Source organism: Dunckerocampus dactyliophorus, chromosome 5, assembly GCF_027744805.1.
Source record: "Dunckerocampus dactyliophorus isolate RoL2022-P2 chromosome 5, RoL_Ddac_1.1, whole genome shotgun sequence".
NCBI lineage: Eukaryota > Metazoa > Chordata > Actinopteri > Syngnathiformes > Syngnathidae > Dunckerocampus > Dunckerocampus dactyliophorus.
Genome location: NC_072823.1, coordinates 31,220,001 through 31,245,156, shown reverse-complemented (window position 1 = coordinate 31,245,156; position 25,156 = coordinate 31,220,001). Strand labels below are relative to the sequence as shown.

The window sequence follows — 25,156 nt, the reverse complement described above, 5'->3', positions numbered from 1 at the left end:
AAGTGTGTGAGAGAATGTTTTTAGAAAGGTTCTCATAGTCCAATTAGTGGCGTGAAAGAACCTGAGGAACAATGCGTACTAATGGATCTGCTGGCATGGTTGCTGTTGTTGTGTACATTCCCGATTGTGTTGTAACACTGGGTGTGGGGGGCAGGTCTACATTCCCTTAGTGGAGCATCCGTTTGGGCAGCTAGTGACCTAGAAAGGTTCCCCACAAAGGATCAGGACAATGAAGCTGTTCAACCCCCCCCCCCACAGCCTCCACTATGCATCCCAGCGCAACACTCTCACGCCGCTCACCGTCTTCCTTGACGCCTCCATGTTCATTCAGGACGTGCTTCCTAATGACTCGCATTCCACACACAAAACATTCAATGTGCACAAAAGCTTTTTGTTCCTCGCTGTAATAGTGGATTCTTGCATGAATATAAAAATGAAAAACGTCACTGTGGTGTGGAATGTAGGTTTCATGCATCCACATAACTGTGTGTGTTTCACCACTTACTCCATTTATAATTTACATTTTATTTACTCTTCTCATTACAAGTAACAACGGGAGGATTGAGGATGGTAGTGGTGCCTAAAAATGAAATTACGGATTTGGAAATGAAGAACTATGGTGAGAAGTAGCTGTAGCGCCCTCTGCAGGACACCTCTGCCAGCGCACAGGCACATGAATTCTTCACCAGCACTTACTAAATGTCCAAGAATTGCCTTTGACCTTTAAACCCTTGAAAAGGAGAATAATGACACTATGATAAGGAGGTGTACCAGGACGGTTGTCAGCAGCAGAACGTACGGCCATCGGGACGATGGCCGTACGTTCGACTCCTCGCGACTCCTCGCGTTAGAAGCGACCTCCTGGATGTCATTGAGCATCTTGGCTGAGCGACATGGCCTCTGGCCGTAGCACACACAGTCAAAGTGGCGGTCGAACCAGATCACGTCGTCCTGCAAGAGCCCGCCCCCGCGCACCGTGAGCGGGCCGCCGGGTCGGTGCCGCTGGATCTGGAAGCGCTGCGGGTCAAGGTGGAGGAAAACGTTATCATCCCAGCGCTTCCTCACGCAGCGTCCTTGGCCTTGGCAGAGTGCCTCGCTGCACATCCTGGTTGCTGTGGTGACGTTGAGGATGTATGGGTTCATGACGTGATAGAGGTGGCGCCAGGCATCCAAACAGGACTTCTGATGGACAGGAAACAAGGTAAAATAAAATCAGCTTGCCACAACTTCTGAAGTTTAGGCCAATCAGGAGCTTGCACTGTAATGTGGACTTGGAAAAGGCATTCGATCATGTACCTAGCGGTGTCCTGTGCGGGGTGCTCCGGGAGTACGGGATTGGTGGCATGCTGCTATGTGACATTCGGCCCTTCTGCAACCAGAGCAGGAGCCTGGTTTGCATTGCCGGCAGTAAGTCGAGTCGGTTTCCGTTGAACATTGGCCTTTGCTAAGGCTGCTGTTTGTCACAGATTCTGTTATTTTTATGGACAGAATTTTTAGGCGCAGCTAAGGGGGTCCGGTTTTGGGGCCCTAGGATCGCTTCTCTGCTATTCGCAGACAATGTGGTCCTATTGGCCTAATGAGAGTGTGAAGCTTCTGGGATGAGACTTGGCACCTTCAAACTTAGGCCATGGTTCTAGGGTGGATTGCACCCTCTAGGTTGGGAGCAAGGTCTTTTATCTCGGGGGCTTGTTCATGAATGAGGCAAGTTTGGAGCATGATGTTGACAGGCGTAATGTGTTCGCTGTACCAGACAGTCGTGGTGAAGAGAGCTGAGCAAAAAGGCAAATACAGTCAAACCTGTCTTAGCGGCCACCTTTATAGAATGGCCACCTGCCTATAGCAGCCACTGAAAAATCCCCCACAGCAAATGTACGTTATAGACCCTGTGTATAGCAGTCACCTGTCCCAACGCGGCCAGCGACCTCCCATTTTGTCTCCCTTGGTCAATATCTGACTGCATATAGTGGCCAAATTACCAACTCAAGTTGAAGCTTCATGCACGAAAAAGTTTTGTTTTTCAATCAATGAAGCCGTCGTGTGTAGACTTTAATTACTGAGTCCTAGCTCAGTCACAATCATTCACAAGATCCACACAAACTGTCAGTTGTTCCACATAAAAAGCCGTCTTCTTTTGAGCTTGCTATTTCCTGGTCAAACATGTAACTTTAAGAGCATTTGCACCAAAACATTACCACAAAGTATGCTGGGAACAGGACGTGCTCCCAGCGACGCTACACTAAAAAAAAACATACGCTAGCATGCATGCGGCAGTGGGAGCAAAACTGAGTTGGGTTGTACTTAATTGAAGTATTTTAGAATGTACTCACGTTATTTTTCATCAATCCTCATCCACAAATCCATCAAAGTCCTCATCTTCTGTATTCGACACAAACAAAGCCGTCTTCTTTTCCGTTCGCTACTAGTCTGTTAACTTGTCAGTGTTATTCAGCTCCGAAGCAAAGAAGGAAACTTCTCCTGTTGCTTCTGCCAACTTTATTTATTGAACGCGGCCACCAGACAGCAGCTCAGAACACACACACATCTCTCAGCATCGTCTCTCCTTCCTGCTTGCCCACAAGGCAAAGGTTAAACAAGCCCCACTACATAGCTGTCCAGCCAATGCCTGTAAGAAATGACACCGTTTATTTCCTGGTGTGCACTGGTCAATACTGTAATGCCGCTTGTTGTGGGGAAGGAGAGACTCATGTCGCCGATGCACTTTAATGGCTTTATTAACAGCGGAGAACACTGCAGGACTTTACATCCACGCCAACATAAACACACTTTCCAACTCTCTCCAAACTCACAGCTAGCACTGAGCCTAGCTCTCCTGCTCGGGACGCCCACCGTCACTTCCCGTCACTTCCTGATGAACTAAAGCTGTAATGACACTCTGCCGTATAAAAAGTAAAATATTAAAAACAAGCGTAAGACATTACTAGCACAGCTTTGTTCTGTGGGTCGTGGATATATTCTATCAGTTATTATTAAGCCTCTAGCTTCCTTTTAGTAAGTAAAAACCTTGGCTATGATTGCACTACATTGTCATGTAGACCTACAAAGTACACTTGGAAGAACAAGAGGTGAATAAATGTATTGCAACTGATGTGAAACTGATGAGGGGTAGGATTAAATAAGCTTTGCTTCTTCCTACTCCTTTTTGGACATGCAAAATTGTGAATTGTACTATGTGATGTGCTACTGTTTGACTCATATGCATGTTCAGGATGAATTCAAACCATGAACCAGGAATCATGATAATAACAAGCCTAGTAGTGCTGTACAACTTTTATCTGCAGTGCCCCCTACTGGTCAACATTACTATTTTTTTCCTTTTTTTCCCCTCTACTGGTCAACATTCAAACTGGATGCCAACCTGTCTATAGAGGCCACCTGTCTATAGCGGCCACTTTTGCAGACTCCCTCTAGTGGCCGCTATTGACAGGTTTGACTGTACAATTTACCAGGCAATCTACAGTGTATTCCCGCCCTCACCTATGGTTATGAGCTTTGGGTCGTGACTGAAAGAACAAGTGGCCAAAATGAGTTTCCTCCGTAGGGTGGCTGGACTCACCCGAAGAGAGAGGGTGAGGAACTCGGCCATCCAGGAGGGGCTCAAGAGTAGAGCCGGAGAGGAGCCAGTTGAGGTGGCTCGGGCATCTTGTCCGGATGCCTCCTGGTGTCCTCCCGTTGGAACTGGAAGAGGTGGCAGGGGACAGGGAAGTCTGGGCTTCCCTACTGAGACTGCTGCCCCCGCACCCCAGATAAGTGGAATGTAATGGTTTCGGTCTTGTTGGCTGGCCCCGCCCCCTCATGAGTCAGCCAATCAGCTCCTTGTGCTTTATTGTCTGGGTATTTTTTGTATGATGAGCCTGAATGACTTTGTTTCTGGAGGCGTATGGTAGAAGAGTGGTTGGCATGTTGGCCTCTCAGTCAGGTTTCGACTCGACAAAATAGCCTTTCACCAAAATTGGGTGGACATGCCTATGGTGATGTGCACAAAATAGTCGCAAGAACCCATGGCAGAAATCAAACAGATGTTGGCCTATTTCCGTTTGCGCACATCCAGGACTCATACATGTACAGTAGACGCCCCTACAACGTAAATAATCCATCCGAGAACCTTTTATGTTATAGGGTTTTTATGTTATACAAAGCGTAAAATACATGTAAATAGTTTAATCTGTTCCAAGATCTTCCCAAACTCACCCCATTGGCCCTTCAAAATATTCAAATGCCACCAAATATGGTGGGGAAAAGCATAAACACAGTAGAGTAACATTCCAATATAAAATAAGGTAATAAATAAGATTACCGTAAATGAATAAAACTGAAAAACAAAAACAATCAACTAGTTTAAGGGCCACTACGATGAGGAAGGGAGGTTGAAGTGAGAAGCCTGTCTCACACAAACAAACAGAAGCACTGGATAAGTCAGCCAATGAGATGAGAGCGGAGGCGGTGTCCTGATAATCAGCCAATGAGAGCGTGAAGCGTCAGAATTTTTTTGGATCATTTCCTGCTTGGTTTCTATCGACAACTTTTCCCTTTTTTTCTTATCACTTACACTTGGTTTCGGGCCCATGATTACGGTAATCTTAACACAAAGAAAAGTAAAAACATCAAGAAGAGATTTCAATGCGTGCAAACTAGTTTAAGGGCGACTACGATGAGGAAGAGAGGTTGAAGGAAGCAGCGTGTCTCACACAAACACACAGATACGCTGGATAAGTCAGCCAATGAGATGAGAGCGTAGGCGGTGCCCCGACAATCAGCCAAGGAGAGTGTGAAGCGTCAGAAGGTGTGACCAAGTGCTAAACTGAGGTGAGATGAGACTGAGGTGGAGAGGGTGAAAACCTTCAAGTTCCTTGGCACACACATCGAGGACCTCACCTGGTCTCACAACACCCAACAAATTCTGAAGAAGTCCCAAAGGAGACTGTACTTCCTGAGAAGACTGAGGAAATTTGGCATGTCCACCACAATCCTGAGTTGCTTCTACAGATGCACTATGGAAAGTGTCCTTACCGCCTCCATCACTGTTTGGTACGGTAACTGTACAACACGTGATAGGAAGGCACTCCAGCGGGTGATCAAGACCTCACAGAACATTGTTGGGGCAGCCCTCCCCTCACTGCAAGACATTTATAAAACTAGAGTCCTACGCAGAACACACAACCTCATCAAGGACAGCACACATCCACAACACTCATTATTCACACTCCTACCGTCAGGCAGACGCTACAGGAGTTTGAAGTCCAGGACCACAAGGCTGGCAAACAGCTTTTACCCACAGGCCATCAGGCTTCTCAACGAAGCACTCACACGCCGCACGCAACACACGCACACACTCATAGCTCTTTATTTATTTATTTATGTATTTATTTATTTGTATATTTATTTGTATTAATGTCTCTTCTTTTTGTCGTTGCTTAATTTATTGGTATATATGTTTATGTTTCTTATGTTCTTATTCTTATTCTTATTCTTTGTTGTGTTTTCTTTCTTTTCTTGGGAGAATGAACAGAATAAGATTTTCATTGCATGGTATAACTGCTGTTTTACCATGCACATGACAATAAAACTCTCTTGAATCTTGAATAAACAAATCGAATTTCTGAACTTGCACCGACTTGATGCTTCACGTTATATGGAGTTTCTTCCGTAATACGATGCAAAAACTTTACATAAATCCTTTACGTTCAGTGGAGGTTTACGTTATGCGAGGTACCACTGTTCTTTGACCAGCTCATTCGAGGGTTTTCCCCAAATGAGCAACAATCAGAATCAGACATACGCATGAGATGGGTGCTGATGAATTGAGAAGGATTTTTGTTTACGCCAGAGGATGTGGCGGAGGGCCTTTGATGACACTTAACGGTTAGTTTGATTTGTCAATATGGAGGGTGTAGTGTCATCTGCAGGTCAGGGATTAGATCCTTCCCCAAGTGGAGGAGTTTAAGTACCTCAGGGTCGGTCTTATTCACGAGAGAGGCAAGGATTCAATGCACGATTGACAGGCGGATTGATGCCAGCTTATGCAGTGATGCTGACTCTACATCAGCCCGTTATTATTATTACTAAAGGCAAAGTTCTCATTTTACTGGTCTACGTTCCTACCCCCATCTAATAGTCATGACCTTTGGGTAGTGCCCAAAAGGAAAAGATTGCATACAAGAGGCCGAAATGAGTTTTCCCCATAGGGTAGCTGGGGTCTCTCTTAAAGGTAAGGTGATAAGCACTGTCACTCGGGAGAAACTTGAGAGTAAAACCGCTGATCCTCCGCTTGGCATTGAGAGGAGCCGGATGATGTGGCTCGAGCATCTGGTAAGGATGCCACCCTGGGGAGGTGTTCAGGGCACGTCTGGCCTGTAGGAGGCTTTGGGGAAGACCCAGAATACATTGGAGAGACTATGTATTTCAACTGGCCTGAGAACACCTTGGGATCCGTCGGGAGTAGCTGGACGAAGTAGCCAGGGAAATGGAAGACTGGGAATCCCTACTGAAAATGCTGCCCCCACAGCAGTCTGGATGTCAGTCTGGGAAGTCTGGATGCCCCCACAACCCGGGAAGTCTGGACCTCGGGTCGTGGGGAAGCCCACCCTTCCCTCTCCTCGGCAACTTTGTCCAGCTCCTCCTGGCGGATCCCAAGGCGTTCCCGGGCCACTTGAGAGACATTCTCTTCGACGTGTCCTACCGGTCGGACTTGCCCTGACAACCTCCCTAGAGAGGGGTGCGGGAGGCGCCCTGACCAGATGCCCGAGCCACCTCATCTGACTTCTCTCGATGACAGGGCTTCTCACCTTATCTTTATCTCTATCTCTGATGTGTGTTTATACTGTAAACCTGTAAAACAGAAGAGAGGTCACTTTGTTACCTCACTGTTGGTGACCTTCATGTCACCCCAGGCCACGACACCGGCAGTACCCAAAGCGGCCGCCTCCCCGATGGTGCTGACCAGGTCCACCTGAAACAAGAATCAAGACATCAGAGCAGTTCTCGGTTATGAGTGGTTCCTCCTGACCTCAGACATGTAGTCATCGGTGCTGTCCTTGTAGACGGGGCGGATGTAGGCGTACACAGGGATGGCGTATGAGCTGTTGGCGAGCTTGGACACCCTGATTGCCTCCAGGAGGCGATGACGCACAAAAAGACGTGCTTGTGTGGAGTCTCTGAGCACCAGCTCCAGGTATATAGAAGGGAAGAGGGCGGTGGACTCGCGCCACAGCCACAGCAGCTCATCGTTGCGCTGCCTCTCCCGGGCGGGACATTCCCCGGTGAAAGCGTCCATGTCTTGGTTGTAGTTGTAGTTGTAGCAGTCGGGGTAAAGGTAGTACCCCCACAGTCGTTGGGGCCGCAGCCTCTTCCCGATGCAAATGGAGCGTAAGAAGTACTTCTTGGCGGCATGCTCGAACAACATCTTGGCGCACTTTTCAGCCTCATCATCAGACAACGTGGCATTCCTCTTCTTGACTCTTTCGATGGAAATCTTCCGGTAGATGTCTTTGTTACCCCAGTTTCTGACCCACTGCGGCCTCCACTCTTCAAAGTCAAGCACGGCGAGGCCCGGCTGGTCGGTGGGGATGTAGAATTCCACGTCATTCCTGGCTACCTCGTGGTGCTTTTCCAGGTCTACCAGCTGAGGTAGACCCTCTTTCACAAACTCACCTGTGTCCTTGTCCACGTAAGGGAAGATGCCGAAGCGGTCAGTGTAGAAGATGGAGATGCTCTGGTTGGTGGCCGTCTTCAGCGTGCTGCTCACCATGTGGAAGTGAGAGAGGTCTAGCTTGAGGCCATAGTGAATGTCGCACAGCTCGGTGGGGGCATTCCACATGAACAGGAAGGGCTGGTCTGCATGGGTGGGAGGGTCCGTCCACGGGGAAGACCCTGCGTCAGACCCCAGCAGGACAAGCATGGCGATGACGCAAGCGACATGTTGTCGTCTCATTGTTCAATTGCAGACTCTCACGCAATCTGTAGACAAGGTGTAGTGTTAGACACGCCCTTTTATTGACCTAACAAGTCACATGTGTTTATCGACACCCAATGTGATCAAAATCTATCCCCTTTTTCGTGGACACGATACCACCTCTGAGCCCACCCTGTGTACAGGCCCGCAACATTCTAAAAAAAAAACCCAAACAAGCACAAAAGCAGGCGCAACACATCTTGACTTCAATCCATCCATCTTCTTCCGCTTATCCGAGATCAGGTCGCGGGAGCAGCAGCCTAAGCAGGGAAGCCCAGACTTCCCTCTCCCTGGCCACCTGTCCAGCTCCTCTTGGCAAATCCCGAGGTGTTCCCAGGCCAGTTGAGAAACATAGTCTCTATGACGTGTCCTTGGTCTTCCCCAAGGCCTCCTAACCGGTTGGACATGCTCTGAACACCTCCCAGGGAGGCTTGCGGGAGGCATCCGAGTTTCTGCCAGATGACAGTGCTTTCGGTCACTACCCGTAGTTCATGACCATAGGTGAGGGTAGGAACGTAGATCTAACGGTAAATTGAGAGCTTTGCTCCCCCCTCACCACAACGGACCGCTGCAGAGTCCCCATCACTGCACCAATTTGCCTGTTGATCTCGCTTTCTATCCTTCCCTCACTCGTGTACGAGACCCCGAGGTACTTTTAAACACCTCCACTTGGGACAGGATCTCATCCCCGACCCGGAGATGGCACTCCACCCTTTTCTGAGAGAGAACCATGGACTCGGACTTGGAAGTCCTGAGTCTCTTGATTTTAATGATCTCTTAAAATCTGTGGACTGCGATTCTGTCCTAATTTAATTAATTTATAACTGCTGCATTTGACACCCGAGATTACACAACTAAGAAGTTATAAATATTTCAAGAAAAAGGGCATTTCAGCTTTGTCATCCATCCATCCGGTTTCTATGCCGCTTATCCTCATTAGGGTCGCGGGGTATGCTGGATCCTTCGAGCGAGAGGCGCGGTACACCCTGGACTGGTTACCAGCCAATCGCAGGGCCAGCTTTGTCATATAGGTGGAAACTAAATATCCACATTTTTGCTCTTTTTATTTTCCAGATATTTTTACTTTCTTCTTAAATAATCTTTGTCTTTTACAATTTTCTTTTTGTATTATGAATTTATTCCGATAATATTTAAGTAATACTTTTTCCCCAGCCTAATTTTACTAAGATGACTTTTTCTTTCATTTTTCATCATATTATGACTTTTTTTTTTTTTTACATGTACTGTATATTTCAACTCTATGCTACTTTTATTCGCGTAAATTGTGACCTTTTTTCTGGTGAGAATACAACATTTTTTTCTTAATCTTTTCACTTTATTCTCATAAAATGACAGGTAGTTTTTCCATTTTCCAACTTTTTCAACGTTCTTCTTGTAATTATGACTTTATTACCATAGTTTTACTTTATTTTTCTAACATTAAAACTTCTTCCACAATCATATTTTGCAAAAATTCCAACTTTAGTTGTTGCTCTGTTTGTTACTCATTATATTACAATTTAAAAATAATTCATTTTTTCCTTTATGCTCCCAAAATGATGTTTTTCTTTTAATGTTGACTTTAATTCTTGTGATTTTACAAGATTGATTTTTTTCAATTCTTTTTTTTTTTTTTTAGTTTTCTTGTTAAATAATGATTTTTAGAAAGTATCGCCAGCCAGTAAAAAAAAACAGCCACGGGCTGTTAATGGTCCCCACCCTGCAATGTGGACACACATGGCCTATAGTATGTCTTATGTATCATGTCTACTATACTGGGTAATAGGAGTGTAAAGGTGACTATAGGGGTGTTATTTCATGCCTAGAGGGCTCTAATAATGTTAAAAACTTGTATTTTGAAGGTCAGAAACAGGTTATGTACGTCTTATAAGTCTTTTTTTCTCTTATATCTACTATATTGGAGTGTAAAAGTGAAAATGGGGTGTTATTTTTTATCTAGAGGGCTCTAATAGTGTTAAAAAGTATATTTACAATTTTGGAAACAGTTTATCGATGCCTTATGCCTTATTTTTTCTATGTCTACTATATTGGAGTGTAAAAGTGATTTTGGGGTGTTATCTTGTGTCTAGTGGGTCTAGAGACAGTGTCAATGAGGAAAAGACAGGAGACAGAGCTGGAGGTAGCAGAGATGAAGATGCTGAGGTTCTCTCTGGGAGTGACCAGGAAGGATAGGATCAGGAATGAGTACATCAGAGGGACAGCACATGTTAGATGTTTTGGAGATAAAGTCAGAGAGGCCAGACTGAGATGGTTTGGACATGTCCAGAGGAGAGATAGGGAATATATAGGTAGAAGGATGCTGAGTTTGCAACTGCCAGGCAGGAGGCCTAGAGGAAGACCAAAGAGGAGGTTTATGGATATAGTGAAAGAGGACATGAAGGTAGTTGGTGGGAGAGAAGAGGATGCAGAAGACAGGGTTAGATGGAGGCAATTGATTCGCTGTGGCGACCCCTGAAGGGAAAAGCCGAAAGGAGAAGAAGATTTTGTGTCTAGAGGGCTCTAATAGTGTTAAAAACTATATTTACAAGGTTGGAAACAGGTTATTGATGTCTTATGTCTTATTTTCTCTTATTATGTCTACTAAATTGGAGTGTAAAAGTGACTACGAGGTGTTATTTTTTGTCTAGAGGGCTCTAATAATGTCAAATAGCATATTTAGAAAGCCGTAAACAATTTTTCTGTCTTATGTGGCTTAGTTTCTCTTTTTATGTCTATTGGGTAACAGGAGTGTAATGGTGACTACACTGCGCTCCAAATTATTATGCAAATTACATTTTTGTGTGACTGTGCTCAATAGTCAACCTGATATCATCATGTCATCATTTTCAAGTCATCAACCTTTGGAGTACAGTTTGAATGTTACTGATAATGCTATTTTTCCCAAAAATAAAAATGCACACCAGCGCTTCAAAGCATTTCACTGCTTGTTAAGAACCCAAAATGGTCGTTTGTTGAGTTTGCAGCATAAGGAGGTCATATTTACTGAAAGCAAAAGCTATTTCAATCGCTAACACTTGAACAGGCCAGGTTACATGTTAGCATAAGATCCCTTCTTTGATGCAACCTTCACAATTCTTTTTGGTTTTTGGAGTTTTTGGAGCGTTTCTGCTTGAATTTCTTTGCGAGGTGTCAGAATAGCCCCCCACAGCTGCTGTTTTGTTGTGATCCGCCTCCCACCCTCATAGATTTTTTGCTCGGCGACGCTCCATAGGTTCTCAATTGGGCGGAGGTCAAAGGAAAGATGGGGGCCAACCATGAGTTTCTCTCCTTTTATGCCCATAACAGCCAGTGACAGCGAGGGAGGTATTCTTTGCATCAAGAGATGGCGCACTGTCACGCACAAAGGTCATTTTGGTTCTTCATATTGTACCATGGAAGAAAGTGATGTCAGTCAGAAACTCTACATACTTTGCTGAGGTCATTTTCACACCTTCAGTGACCATAAAGGGCCTACCGGCTCTCTCTCGATGAAAACATGACTCAGCCACCTCCTTGCTGACATCACAACAGCCCTCATCAGCAAAGGATGAGGATTGTTTGAAAATTCATGTTCTTGTATTTGTTGGCCCACTGCAAGCGTTTCTGCTTGTGAGTATTGGTTAGGAGTGGCCAAATACTGTATGTAGTAGGTTTATGCATGACTGCAAGCCTCTGGAGGATCCTACACCTTGAGGTTCATGGGACCGTTTGCTGCTTTGTCATGGCTTTTTAGCAGGCGCTCTCGATTCCACACATTTGTCTGGCAGAAAGCTTTCTCATGACGCCTTTATCGGCACAATCCTGGCTGTCATCTGAATCAGCCGCTAATTTCTTCCCCGTACAAACGTTTTTGTGAATTATTGAATGTTTTTATGCATTGTTTTTTGTCTGTTTTCTTTCCCATATTGCTTGAAGTCTGTGGCGTGCTTAATAATGTGGAACATCATTTTTTAAAGTAGATTTCTTTTCATTGTGCTCACCTGGCAAACTAATTATGACAGTTGTCCGAGACTGATATCGGTAATCCAAAGAGCCATCCATCAATTTTATTGAAAAAACAAAAATGTTATGTTTATTATCCTATTTGCATAATAATTTGGAACGCAACGTATAGGAGTGTTATTTCACATCCAGAGGGCTCTAATAATGTTAAAAAGTGTATTTAAAAGGCCGCTAAACAGGTTTTCTTTGTTCTGCTACTATCACAATATTCCATTTATTAATAATCAATCCTACTTTGCGGAAATTTGACTTATCACAGTAAGTTCTGGAACCAATAAACCGCCATAAACAAGGGATTAGTGTGTTTGTCGAACGGGTCCTTTCAGGGCAAAATCGGGGACTCTACCTCTCCACCACAGGATCACTACTCGGTGGAAACTACAAGTAATAATCATAAATCATGAATAGTTGTGACGTACCACTGGTCCAGTCTGGTTTGAATCTTTGCAGTCGTGTGCTGTGTTTCCTACTAAATGTGTTATACTTTGGTCATACCTTCATATTTTTTTGTATCAAGGTTATGAAATGCGTGTAATTGCGAGCATCACGGTAGTCATAGAAGAATCCTTTAAGCTTTGATGCTGATGAGTATAGTCACATGTCCTGTCTCCGCGTCCTGCCCTGGCCGTCTGTCTTTTTATCGTTGTTGCGGTTTTCATTTTGGGTGGGGGGGGGGGTTTTCGTTGTTTTTCCCGAAATCGGCCGGCATCGGGGCACTCTGCAGCATGTGACCCATGTGATCCCTCAAGAGCCGTTTGGAAAAAAAAGCCATAGAAAAAGGCAAGGAGTTTATCGCTTGCGACTTTAGAGGGCGCACTTTCCCCATCGAAAATACTTACATTCCAAAAGTTAACGAGTATTTGACCTCAGGTTGCTGGTCCTTTAGTGTTTGCAGTCATTTTTATACAATTTTCCAAATATTTCAACTTTCATCGTCAATAAGTTTTCTTCTCATGAATTTATTCCCATGATATTTTCCTTAACTTTTTCCGTAAACCTAATTTTACAAAAATTCCAATTTTATTTGTTGTTTTGTTGTTTGTCATGATATTACAACTCCAAAAAAAGTCTCTCTTCTTAAATATTTCCACTTGATGCTGCTAAAATGATAAATATTACTCCAATTTTCTTGTTAGATTAAAAAAATTTTCTCTTAATATTTTGACTAAAATGATTTTTCTCAATTCTTTGTGAATAATCTTTGTCAGTTTTTGTTTCGTATTATTATGCCTTTATTTCCATAATATTTTGACTTTAAAAAAATTAGTTTAACATGTTTCTCAAAATATTCAAACTTTTTTTTTAAATAGCGTATTTTTTCTTTAATATTTCAACTCCATGTTACTAAAATGGCATTATTTTTCCTTTGAATATTACGAGTTTATGTCTGTAAAACCTTAAAACTTTTTTCTCTGAATATTTTGGCTTTATTTTTGTAAAATGGCAGCTGTTGTTTCCATTTCTGCTTTTGGTGTTTCTTTTAATTTTCCAACAAATTTTCCAACAATTTCAACCCTCAACCTCATTTTTTTTTCTCTCGTAATGATGACTTTTGTCACGACGAGGGAAGGTGATGCGGATGAATCCCAGGACGCACACGCAGGAGAGTTCCAGCGATGTGAGCAGTTTAATGACGAGTCCAAACAGAGGACAAAAAACAAGAACTGAGGGTGACGGCGCACAAAACAAAACAGACGGCGTGGATACAACTTGAGACACAAATCTATCCCCAGCATGCGTTACCGTGGGAGCTGGACGGGCTACTGGGCCACAGGACGGCAGCTGAGGAACCTGAACTGAGGTGAGTCCAAACAGCGCACAAACATGTGGGTAGAAGGTACAGCAGGAGGAATAACCCAGCGAAGGGGTAATAAAGGGTGCTAATGGGGTACAGCTGCAGGAGTCCAGGAGCTCCGCCAGCTCAGGGGTCTGCGTCTGAGAGACCAGCATACGAGGCATGAGAAAGACATAACATAGTACAACAGAAATATGAAGACAAACTACACGGGAACAGACCTGCGTCACCGTGGAGCGTGGCGACTTTATTCATATCACAGTCGAACTTTTCCCCCAACCTAATCTTCCAAAAATGACAAATTGATTTTTTGTTGTTTCTCATAACGTTTCAACTTTTTTAAATGAATAATCTCTTTTCTTCAATGTTGCAACGTTATTTTCTCTGAATATTTTGTCTTTGTTCTCATAAAATGAGAATTTCTACTGTTCTGCTTTGTCTTAATTTTCCAACTTCTTGTAAATGTTTTTCTCGTAATTGTGACTTTATTCCCCAACCTGATTTTCCAAGAAATTACGACACAATTGCAAATGTAAAGCTTTATTGTTAGCATCTTTTCTCCTCACACCCTGATGACCCGGATGCCGCGGGGAGGCGTGAGACGCGGCGAGCAGGGGCGCCCGGCGTAGCACTGACACGCAAAGTCCCGGGCCCAACCGTGGAGGTCGTCGGCGGAGGGGAGGCCCACCGCCACGTACTTGCCCCCGGAACGCAGGATGCTGAAGTGGGCGGGGTCCAGGTGTAGGTAGTGGGACGAGTTGAAGCTCCGCCGGACGCAGCGGCCCCGCCCCTGGCACAAGGCCTGGCTGCACAGCAGGGCGGCCGCCGTCACGTTGGCAACGTACGGGCTGAGCGTGGATGTCAGGTAGTCGGACAGTGACTGGCAGGACCCCTGGCGGGGCAGAGGAGGGGCGGAGCTTACAGGTGAGCCAATCAGGGCACCATCAAAGCTCTTAACGGAACAGCAAGTATACTATATATACACTACAAGTACTTATACTGTATTCTTTAGTAATACAGCTTATATTCTTATTATGCTTGAATATTGTTGCTGTCCAATTTTATTTTTATTTGAAAAATAAACTAAACATATGTTTGTTTTTGGATCTCATTCTTTTTTTGCTTGGAAATGCATTGGACTCCCTAATACACTCCTGATCGAAATCTTAGGACCAGTTGAAAAATAGCTAGAATGATCATTTTGCACATTTGGATCTTAATGAGGTTTTAAGTAGAGCTACAATATGCAAAACAAGAAGGGGGGTGAGACAAAAAGCATTTTGAAAAAGTCATCGATTGAAAACAACAATTCAACTGAAATAGGCTGTTTATCAGCTGATCAAAAGTTTAAGACCACAGGCTATAAAAGCCCAAATCTGCTCCACATGTTCATTTTGTGTCATCATTCCCCCTGTCAGGCCCTCCTGATGGTAAAGCTAAGAAGCTTTCTCTTTTTCAACGTGGTGGGATTGTGGAGCTGCATAAGCAAGGCCTCTCGCAGCGTGCCATGGCTGCTGAGGTTGGGAGCAGGAAATCACTCATTCTAAGTTTTTGGTTTGGTTTGGTTTAATTTATTTCGAACATGCATATGTCCGAAAAGGAGTAGGAAGAAGCAGATCTTATTTAATCCTATCCCCTTTTTGTAGCACATCAATTGCTAATACATACGTGTGTGTACTTACGCATACAAACATGCACATACATATACAGTATATACACTTACATCTGCACCTACACAAGTATGCACATATATACATATACAGTATACACATATACAGTATACAGGTACACAAATGCTAAAAAAATGCTTTTTTTCTCCCCCCTTTTTTCCTCCTTTTCCTTTCCTTTTCCCTATCTATTTATCCTGTCCTTCCTCTCCTGTTGATATCCACATCTTCTTTGGTTTTGCACTGCTAGTGACGCTGGGTTTGTATACAAGAGTTCCTTTTATTAACTATGTCAAGGTTATTGCAATTATGCTTATTGTCATAGTAATATGATCTTTAATATGCATCCAGATCACTGATGTCTTGGACAACAAGCACTCTTGCGACTCCTGGACTTCCTTTTAGTTTGATGTAGATTTTCCCGTTAGTGCTCCAAGTGTTTTGAATCTTTCCTTGCTTCCTCAGGTCTCGTGCTTTCCTGGCGATGTCGGAATTGCGTTTTGTCAGATGCTCATTCATGTAGACGTTGGTGCCTCTTAGCTTCTTTCCCTGTTTCAGCAGTGCAGTTTTGGATTCCCTGTTGGTGAACTTAATGATGACAGGTGTGGTGTTGTTCCTGCCATGGAGTGGGACGCAAGTGTCAATACTGTTGACATCGACATCCACCTCCTTCGAGTGTAGGAAGTTAGCAATCTGTTGCTTTATTGAAGGAACGTCTCTTGACTTGGGTGTGATTTGGAGCCCTGTGAGGACCACATCATTCATTCGTGCCATCTGATCCATCTCGTCAGTGAAGTTTTTAATTTGCCCCTTCATATTCTCCTTTGCTTCTTTCTTTTCCTCAAGAGTGGTGCGAAAGTCAGCATTGTCCTTCAATAGTGCCTTGATATCATCCTATAGAATGTTGATATCATTGCATAGTGCTCTATTTTCTTCCCTGGGGTCTTTAGCATCCTTAAGATCAGTACCTGAGGTGGCTTCCATATGGTTTATAGCATCCTTGAGAACAGTGCGCAAGGCAGCATTATCTTCCAATAATGCCCTGATATCATCCTGCAGAGAACCCTAACATCCTTGCAAAATGCTGTATTTCCTTTACGGTTTATCGCTTCCTGAAGAGCAGAGCGCAAGGCAGCATTGTCATTCAGCAGTACCTTAATGTCGTCCTGCAGAGCCTTGATATCTTCCATAGGGTATTTAACCTCCTTAAGAGCAGCGCTCAGGTCTGCAGTTTCATCTTGCAACTTCTTGACTTCTTTTGTTAGTATTTTGATATACTTGTTCTGTGCTATATTTTCTTCAGACTGTATCTCTGCAGTTGAATGCAGCTTCTCAATTGCTTGCATTATTTGTGGTAGAGTGATCTCTCTACTCTCCAAGCGACTAGCGAAGGTTTCGTTGAACTTTTTGGTAGCATTTTTCCACTCTAGGTATCCTGGAATATTTAGGTATCCTGACTCTGTTTTTATGTCCACGTCCACTTCGAATTCAGAGCCAGAATCATTTTCCCCTGTGTTTGACATTGTTGCTAAGCAACCTCTTTGAACTTCAGCAGTTCGCTAGTTAGCTAGACTTGCTAGCAGGTATCGATACTTGTATCTGTACCTCTCGACTATCCAAGTTAAAGTTGGGGGATTCAGCAAGCAGCACTGATCTTGTGTTCATGAAGTGTCGTCAGGAAAGCACCAAAATAGTTAAAATTTCCAGTATCATCAAGAGAGCTCCTGCCATACACGTCCTTCCACGTCAAGGAAAAAAAAAAAAAAAAAAAAAAGATCCTGAGCATTATGGAACAAAAAAGTCAAGTGGTAGACCCAAAAAAGTCACACCTGCGCTGAACCGGAGGATCCGATTGGCTGTCATCAAGACACAGGGCGGTCTTCCACCCACATGAAGGCCTTACTGGTGCCGACTGCAGCGCAATAATCATCAGATGCCATCTGCGGGAAAAGGCTTTAAAAAACAAAAGACAAATTCAAAGACCTCGTCTCCTTCAACGCCACAAAAGTGCCCGTTTAGACTTTGCCAGGGAGCATCAAACACGGGACATTGAAAGGTGGAAAAAGTTTTATTCTCTGATGAGAAAAAATGTAACCTTGACGGTCCAGATGGCTTCCAACGTTACTGGCATGACAAGGAGATCCCACCTGAGATGTTTTCTACCTGGCACAATGGAGGGGCTTCAGGTGGTGCGGGGTCGTCAAAAGGCGGTGCTTACGTGCAGATGTTGCGGCGGGCGTCCCTCATGACCGAGGGCCCTCGTCTGTGTGGTACCAGCTGGGTTCTTCAACAGGACAACGCTGCAGTTCACAATGCTGGCTTGACCAAGGACTTCTTCAGGGAGAACAACATCACTCTTTTGGACCATCCTGCATGTTCCCCTCATTTAAATCCCATAGAGAACATTTGGGGATGGATGGCAAGGCAAGTGAATGCTTTTTGTCTCACCCCCCCTTCTTGTTTTTGCATATTGCAGTTCTACTTAAGATTTGGATCAGGAGTGTATTGGTGCGGTTGAGTGTCTACATAATCTTATCTGTTTTGTGACTTTTGCCAACAATGTTTCAATTTGCGAGACCGAAGAGAACACAGCAAGCGGGAAATGCCGATTGCAGACAAAACCCACGAGGCGGTTGACGCGTATCGCATCTGTCGCACGAAATAGGAAACTTATTTTTGTTGTGCTTTTAGCCCTCGCCAAAGAGGAAACGTTTTCAGCTGAGTCACGGCGGCGGCCGCAGTGCACAAGTTGTTTTCTTCCTAAAAGGTTTCAAATCATCTTCAAATTGACGGGCCAAGCGCACCCTCGAGCGACCAAACGCAAGCCTGAAGAAAGCCATTGGTGGAAAAGACACAATGGCGACAGTGATGAATGGCCCGTTAATAATAAAGGTGATCATAATGAATAAAAATATAAAAAAAATAAAACCATAAATATACAGCCTGTTGCGGTTTATTCTTGAAATAAATAAATGATGCATTATGAAGTGATTTATTTATTTGTATGCATGTTTTGGTCTATTATTTCAATGAAATGATCAAATGAATTATGATTCATTTATTACATGATAGAATCAATGAGTTGGATAAATACATGAAATAAAATGATTGTAAATCAATGACTGAGGTGTGATGGACGCACATTCAGTACAGCCTGGATGTCTTTATTAAGCATGAAATCAAATTGGTTTCGATTTATGAATGACTGAATTCATGAAGTAGTTGTGGTGGTCACATGATGGTGTTGGTGCAGGTGTGTTACCATGGTTACCTCATTGTTGTAGTCTCTGCTTCCGCCCCACACGACCACCCCGGCCGCCCCCAGGGCGGCCGACTCCCCCAACGTGCTCACCAGGTCCATCTGAAACACACGAGGCAGTCTCGTTACGACATCGTGGATGTTGTTACGTCGTGTCGCCGTAGCAACGTCAAAGCCGCGGGACTGACCGGGCTCTCAAACGTGGCGGTCTGGCCTCGATACAGCGGCCTGGAGTAGACGTAGGTGGGCACCGTGTACGGCCGTTTAGGCAGCGCCGCCACCCTCAGCGCCTCCCGCACTCGGTAGCGGGCGTAGAGCGCAGCCCGGGGGGAGTTCCTCAGGGCCGGGTGGAGGTAGATGGACGGGAAGAGGGCGGTGCTGCGCTCCCAGAGCCACATCAGCTGGTCGTTCTGCTTCCGGGACTTGGCGGAACACCTGCCCGTGTAGTCGGGCCTGTCCCAGTCGTAGTTGTAGCAGTTGGGGAATAAGTAGAAGCCCCAGCGGCGGCTCGGTCGCTCGCCCACCCCCAGGCTGATGGTCCGCTCCATGAAGCGCCGTCCGGCCTGCTGGAACTGCTCCACAGCCAGCTGGGAGACTTTCTTCAAGGGCAGAAAGGGAGACATTTGGAGGGCCTTGGCTATGGACAGCTTCTGATAAATGCGCTTGGACCCCCAGTTCTGGTCCCACAGGGGGCGCCAGGACTCCCAGTCAATGACGGCGAGGCCGGGAGAATCATCCTCGGCGATGAAGTGATCGATCTGACCGCGAGCTCGGAGCAGGTGGGCCGTCAGGTTGCCGTTCTGGGGTACGCCTCCCGCTTGGCGCTTATGCCTGCTCCCATCGATCTTGGGGTAGAGGCCCAGGCGGCCCTCGTAGAAGATGGTCAGGAACTGACCGCGAACGGAGGCGGGCGTGGTGACCGCCTGGAAGGCCGCCATGTCCAGCGGGATGCGCAGCTGCTGGCACTGCTCCGTCGGGGCGTTCCACACAGCCACGAAGGGTTGCTCCGAGATCAGAGGCGGGGCGGTTGGCGGCAGAGCCAGGACCACACCATTGATGGTGATGGTGATGGTGATGATGATGGGGAGGAACATCTTCATGCTTTTGGAGGACAACATCACAGTTCAACCACTTTGGACTTAATTGTAATGTTAGAAAACGTACGTGATATCAATATTTGATGATAAATATCAAGAGAAATCAAGGTGAAAAGGACTAATACGGTACTTGTATGATTTGAAAAGCAGTATTAGTTGTTACCTTCTGCTGTCCTCCTCAGCTTGTCTTCTGATGCGAGACAGGAAACAGCAACACGCTAGCCGCTAATTGTGTTCCTCTTTTTCGTTCCCCCCACCTTCAGTTAGGACTAGCTAGTGCATTACGCAACACTGTCAATAAAAAAAGACACATTTTGTCCTTGTTAGCCGCTCAAAAACAAAAAACAAGCAGACACGGCGAAGGAACACGTTTTATTTGCAGTGCGTTTACATTCAGGTGTCTATGTAGCAACGCGTTGCGCTACAATCACCGTACAAACATGAATTCAAAAAGAAAAACAGTACTTTTTGCAGCGGACGTGAGATGAAAATCTGTTTTAAAAAAAAAAAAAAAAAGAGAAGTGCTACATGTTTGACTCCCGGGGCGAACAGGAAATGTCAGCAGCGTAGTGCTAGCACACGCTAATGCGGCGCGAAAATGGAAAAGCTAGGTTAGTTAGCATGATTTCTCTCAGTTTAAGTGTTGGAGGGTTTCACTCAGACTCATATTCCTACATTCACTCTGTTCAACTTTGGGGAGGAAGCAGAGAAGGGCCGAGGTCTGCTATTATGTGCCGACGTGCTCTTCAGTGTCTGTCACAGCTACATCACGCCACGCAAGATTCATTTGAAAAGTACGCATATTTAAGCAAATTCCATATATATTCTTGGCCTGAATGAAGCACAAAATGAAACTGTATTCTACATCGTAGCAATGTTACAAAACCCGTATTTTAGCGATGCAAAAGTCTGACACTGAGCATGTGTGCTCTGTTAGCAGAGTCTCTGGGGACATGATGATCAAAAAAATATAAAACCTACTCTGTTGACTTTTAAGACAGATCTTCACAGCCTAACTTATATATTTTGTAGTGAGGTCGTACTGGGCAGGTCATGCTTGATCAGAGAGAGGTAATCACAGACTTGATTTTACACATTTCAAAATGTTGTGACGTCGCTCTACGTCGGCCACTAGGTGTCGGTGTTCGGTGATGTTGTCAAGAGAACACATTTACTGTGACACTGCTGGAGCCGGAGTTGTGTTTGCTTCTGAAATGGTTTATTTACTCTTATTTTGTCTACCATAGCGGGTAATACGAGCGTAAGAACATTTAAAGCCGCAAGGAAGTATGCTGTCCGGAAAAAAACAAGGAACTGCTAACGTGTGAGTCTCATTTCATGTCTTCAGGGCTATAGTAATGTTAACAATTAATTTTTAAAATCGTAAACAGGTTTGCTATGCCGTAACTACGAAAACAATAAATTTATTAATTTGAATCCTACGGAGACCCAGAGGGGACACAAGGAAAAAATACTTCCGGTACTTTCGTCTTTAGAGCGGATGTTTGCGTTGAAACTTCAAATTAAGAGCAGCTTATTTGCTGAGGTTCTGATGACGGCTTACTGACACGACAAGCAGTGCACACAAGTGAAACAATCCGACGTATGTCTAATCAGTGTATTTCCTTCCCGGTACCTTTACTCAAAGAGATGTGTACCCAGCCACGCTAGCTATATGTTTCGCATTTTATTTTGAAAAGACGAGCCGAGTAACCATCACGGAATTGAAAGCTTGTTCCTATAGTTACAGTAGCACTTTACACCTCAACAATTGTGCAGTAAGGGATGCGCAAATGCTGAAGATGGAAATGAAGTGATGCATATTTCCACCCGATTTTCGCTACACGGACGCAAGCTATGACCGGAAGTGTGTCCTGTAGCCTCACACAGTTTTGCGAGATAACACGAAAATGCGTCCTGTTTTTCCCCCCTTGGGACCAGTTAACAGTCACACACGAGGGACGACTGCATCGCCATATATAGAATACACATGTTTGTTTGTGTTAATAAAACCAACACAAAATGAGAGTAAAGGCTAAAACACATATTTGGTTCACATAGTACGTCCTAAAATGTAATACAAGCACCAGTATATAACATGGAAGTAAAAAAAGCTTATGACGTCATGTTTTGGACAAGCTAGCTGTCATACGAAGCCATACGAAACAACTGTCACTACGCAGTCGGTTCTACGCACGTGCGGAACGCGTCTACATCCGGTCGGGCCTATTTTTCGGTAGTCACGTGTTAGGCATGTGTAATCTACGTCATCCGTCGATCTGCATGCTCGCTGCATACTAACGTTTTGAAAACAAAACTCAAAATCATTGTGTTGTAGAGATTGGTTGGTTGGAGGGGAGACGAGCACAGATGTGTCTTTTTTGGTCAGCTTGCCTGCCTTCAAAGCTGTCGAAATGCTAATTAAAAGGGCCAATGAGCGTAAAATAGGTGAAATGTCGCTGACATGCTAACATTTATGAGGAAGAATTGGATGAAAAGTGATGTTTACTCTGGCGCCGTCGCTCCTCTGATGCTTTGGCGTTATTGACGACTTATTACATTGCTAATTACATTCCTCATTGTGATTCACAGGTGTTAGCATGTTAGCACCACTGTTAGCAGGCTAACAAACATGTCATCAAGTGTGCGGTTTGCGTAGTGACAACAACCAACAGAGCGAGAGCTACCTAGAAAATAACCGCCACTGCTCGGATGTGTTAGCTTGCCTTCAGTTGCCAAACATGCTAACATTGCGTTGTTGTTGTTGTTGTTTTTTTTTTAATCAGTGCTAGTTACTGGAGGAATTGGATTAAAAGTGATTTGTTCTTCTGATACTTTGGCATTATTGTTGATTTACTGCTATGCTAATTACATTCCTAATTGTGAGCCACAGGTGTTAGCATGTCAGCATCCCTGTTAGCAGGCTAACAAAGACGTCGTCAAGTGCTTTGAGTACAGTCAGGTTCAACAGGAGCATCAGTAACGATAAACGCCGGCCGCTGCAGCTTGGTGGCGCTGTACTCCTCTCTCCCTCCACCCGTCCCCGTTGCTCGTCCTCCCACTCCGTCCTCTGCCGCTCCTGCTCGTCGTCCTCGTCGGCCCACGGCCCATCGTCCTCCCCGACCTCGTTGATGCTGTCGCAGCGCTCGCCGTCGTGACCCTCGTAGCAGTGGCATCGGAATCGCTCGCTCAGGAGCCGCAGGTCCCGCGGCGAGTGCCACCCGCTCACGGCGAAGTCGCCGTCGACCGAGGGCCGGATGCGGTAGCTGTCGGCGCTCAAGTGGAGGTAGTGGCGGGCCTGCGGGTTGCGGCGGACGCAGCGGCCGTTGCCCTGGCAGAGGTAGTCGCTGCACGCCTCGGCCGCTCGCGTCACGTTGGTGATGTACTGACCCAGACGGTGGCTCACGAACCACCTGACCTTGCTGCAGTTGTGCTGCGGGAACACGAAGACGCCCGTCATAGACGCGACACAACAAAGCTGCAATGTGCATGGCAGGCCACTAGTTGGCGATGTCACCTTGTAAACCAGGGGTAGGGAACCTTCGGCTTGGGAGCCACATGTTCTCACATTTGCGAAGTTTCTCCACGATTTTTTTTGTTTATTCCGCCGTTTCGTGTCCGCTTACTCCTCCTCCATTTTTCAACCGATTCACACCGCTCAAGCATCGAATCGTTCATCAACTCGTTCGGCAATCCAATGCGGCCATTTCAGTTTTTTCCAAAAATTCCACAGAATCTTTCCCACTGAAAATGAATGGGCCATTTTTCAAACTTCCATCTTTCGCACATTTCTCAACCGACTGAAACCATTCCACCATGAAAACACTCCACACATCCAGGGCTTCAAACTAACGTTCCAAAAATTCCAACTTTTCCCGACATTCCCACTTTTCCTTTATCTTAATAACTGTATTCCTTTGATCTTAATAACTCCACTACTTCAACATTTTTCAACCATTCCTAACAATTCCAACATCAAATCGTTCAGCACAATTAAGGATATCTATTTTTCACTTTGAAACAATTCTGATCTTTCCCTAAATTCCCGGAAAACTAACTAACCCAAGGATGTTCCTTTGATCTTATACTCAAGTACTTCAACATTTTTCAACCGTTCAAATATTGTGGCAATAAAGTCACAATGACGAGAAGAAATAACCTTTTGAAATATTTGAAAAAATAGAAAAAAATAAACCAACAGCAACCGCAGAAATGACAAAAATGGCTGCAATTTTATGAGTAGAAAGTAAAAATATTAAGAGAAATAAGAAGATGGAATTTTACGGGAATAAATTTGTCATTATATGAGGAAAAATAATGTCATTTTAGTAGCATAGAGTTGAAAAAATGTGTTGTCATTTTTGCAAATTTTGGGGTAAAATGTCTAAAATGATGTCTAAAATTATGAAAAAATCTTGTGGGAATAAAGTGACATTATTGACACTACTGACATTTTAAAGTAAAACACACCAGAATTCACAGCATTTAAAATAATGTTCAAAATATGAAACTTTCTTATGCATTTTAATCCATCCAATTCAAACTTATAATATTCTAACATTGTTGGTCTTCCTTAAAAATGCACGCTATTAGTTGTACTCACCTTTTAAAAAGCACGATATGGCTCCAGCCAATGGCAGGGCACATATAGACAAACAACCATTCACACTCACATTCATACCTATGGACAATTTAGAGTCTCCAATGAAGCTAACATGCATGTTTTTGGAATGTGGGAGGAAGCCGGAGTACCCGGAGAAAACCCACGCGCACACGGGGAGAACATGCAAACTCCACACAGTATACCCCGCCTGTCGCCCGAAGTCAGCTGGGATAGGCTCCAGCATGCCCCCGCGACCCTAATGAGGAAGAAGCGGTATAGAAAATGGATGGATGGATGCATGGATGGATGGATGGATATGGCTCCCGTTTTAAAATATGCTGCCTTAGCCAAAAAGGTTCCCGACCCCTGTCCTGTTGTGAACAGTCACTACTGCAGCAGTTACCTTTGTCCCTTTCGTTGTTCTTCAGTCATAAGCTAACCTAGCATGATGAATAGGTTTTCCTAAGACCGGGATCGGGAACCTTTTTGGCGAAGAGAGCCATGAAAGCCACATCCTGTATTCACCTCCACCGAGCACAGCGCAAAGTGCAACCGAGGTGATGTTTTTGCTGGCGTTTATCTGTTTGTTTGTGTTCAAAATAACCTGAAAAGTTCCAAACGGATTTGGATGACATGTTCAGGAATTGTCAGAAATGGGATATGGGAGAACTGCTTATATTTTGGGGGTGATCCAAAATTCCACATTTTTCCTAAAATTGACTCTTTTTTTCCCGAAAACAAGTTTGCCTGCTACTACTGCCACA

General features: G+C 44.7%; 3 protein-coding genes across 5 annotated transcripts in view; all 3 read right to left on the bottom strand.

Moving 5' to 3' along the window:
* Positions 1-156: 156 nt before the first annotated feature.
* LOC129181148 (hyaluronidase-5-like) lies at positions 157-7,970 on the bottom strand. Its single transcript, XM_054775907.1, has 4 exons — positions 7,025-7,970; positions 6,878-6,967; positions 772-1,182; positions 157-198 (listed from the first exon to the last, which is right to left on the bottom strand). Exons 1-4 carry the CDS (start codon positions 7,946-7,948, stop codon positions 157-159), a joined length of 1,467 nt encoding a protein of 488 aa, XP_054631882.1. The 5' UTR covers positions 7,949-7,970.
* A 6,232-nt stretch (positions 7,971-14,202) lies between these two features.
* LOC129181300 (hyaluronidase PH-20-like) lies at positions 14,203-20,083 on the bottom strand. The gene is made up of 4 exons (XM_054776342.1): positions 19,953-20,083; positions 18,881-19,793; positions 18,705-18,794; positions 14,203-14,658 (listed from the first exon to the last, which is right to left on the bottom strand). The coding sequence occupies exons 2-4, from the start codon at positions 19,790-19,792 to the stop codon at positions 14,329-14,331; spliced, it is 1,332 nt and encodes a 443-aa protein (XP_054632317.1). The 5' UTR covers position 19,793; positions 19,953-20,083; the 3' UTR covers positions 14,203-14,328.
* A 72-nt stretch (positions 20,084-20,155) lies between these two features.
* LOC129181298 (hyaluronidase-4) overlaps positions 20,156-25,156 on the bottom strand; it is a 56,492-nt gene continuing 51,491 nt past the window's right edge. For 2 of the 3 annotated variants that reach the window (XM_054776331.1, XM_054776330.1), the window contains exon 4: positions 20,156-23,222. In XM_054776331.1, coding sequence (XP_054632306.1) covers positions 22,686-23,222 — 537 coding nt within the window. In that variant the 3' untranslated portion in view covers positions 20,156-22,685. The remainder of the gene's footprint in view (positions 23,223-25,156) is intronic. The other variant, XM_054776328.1, reaches the window with a different exon arrangement.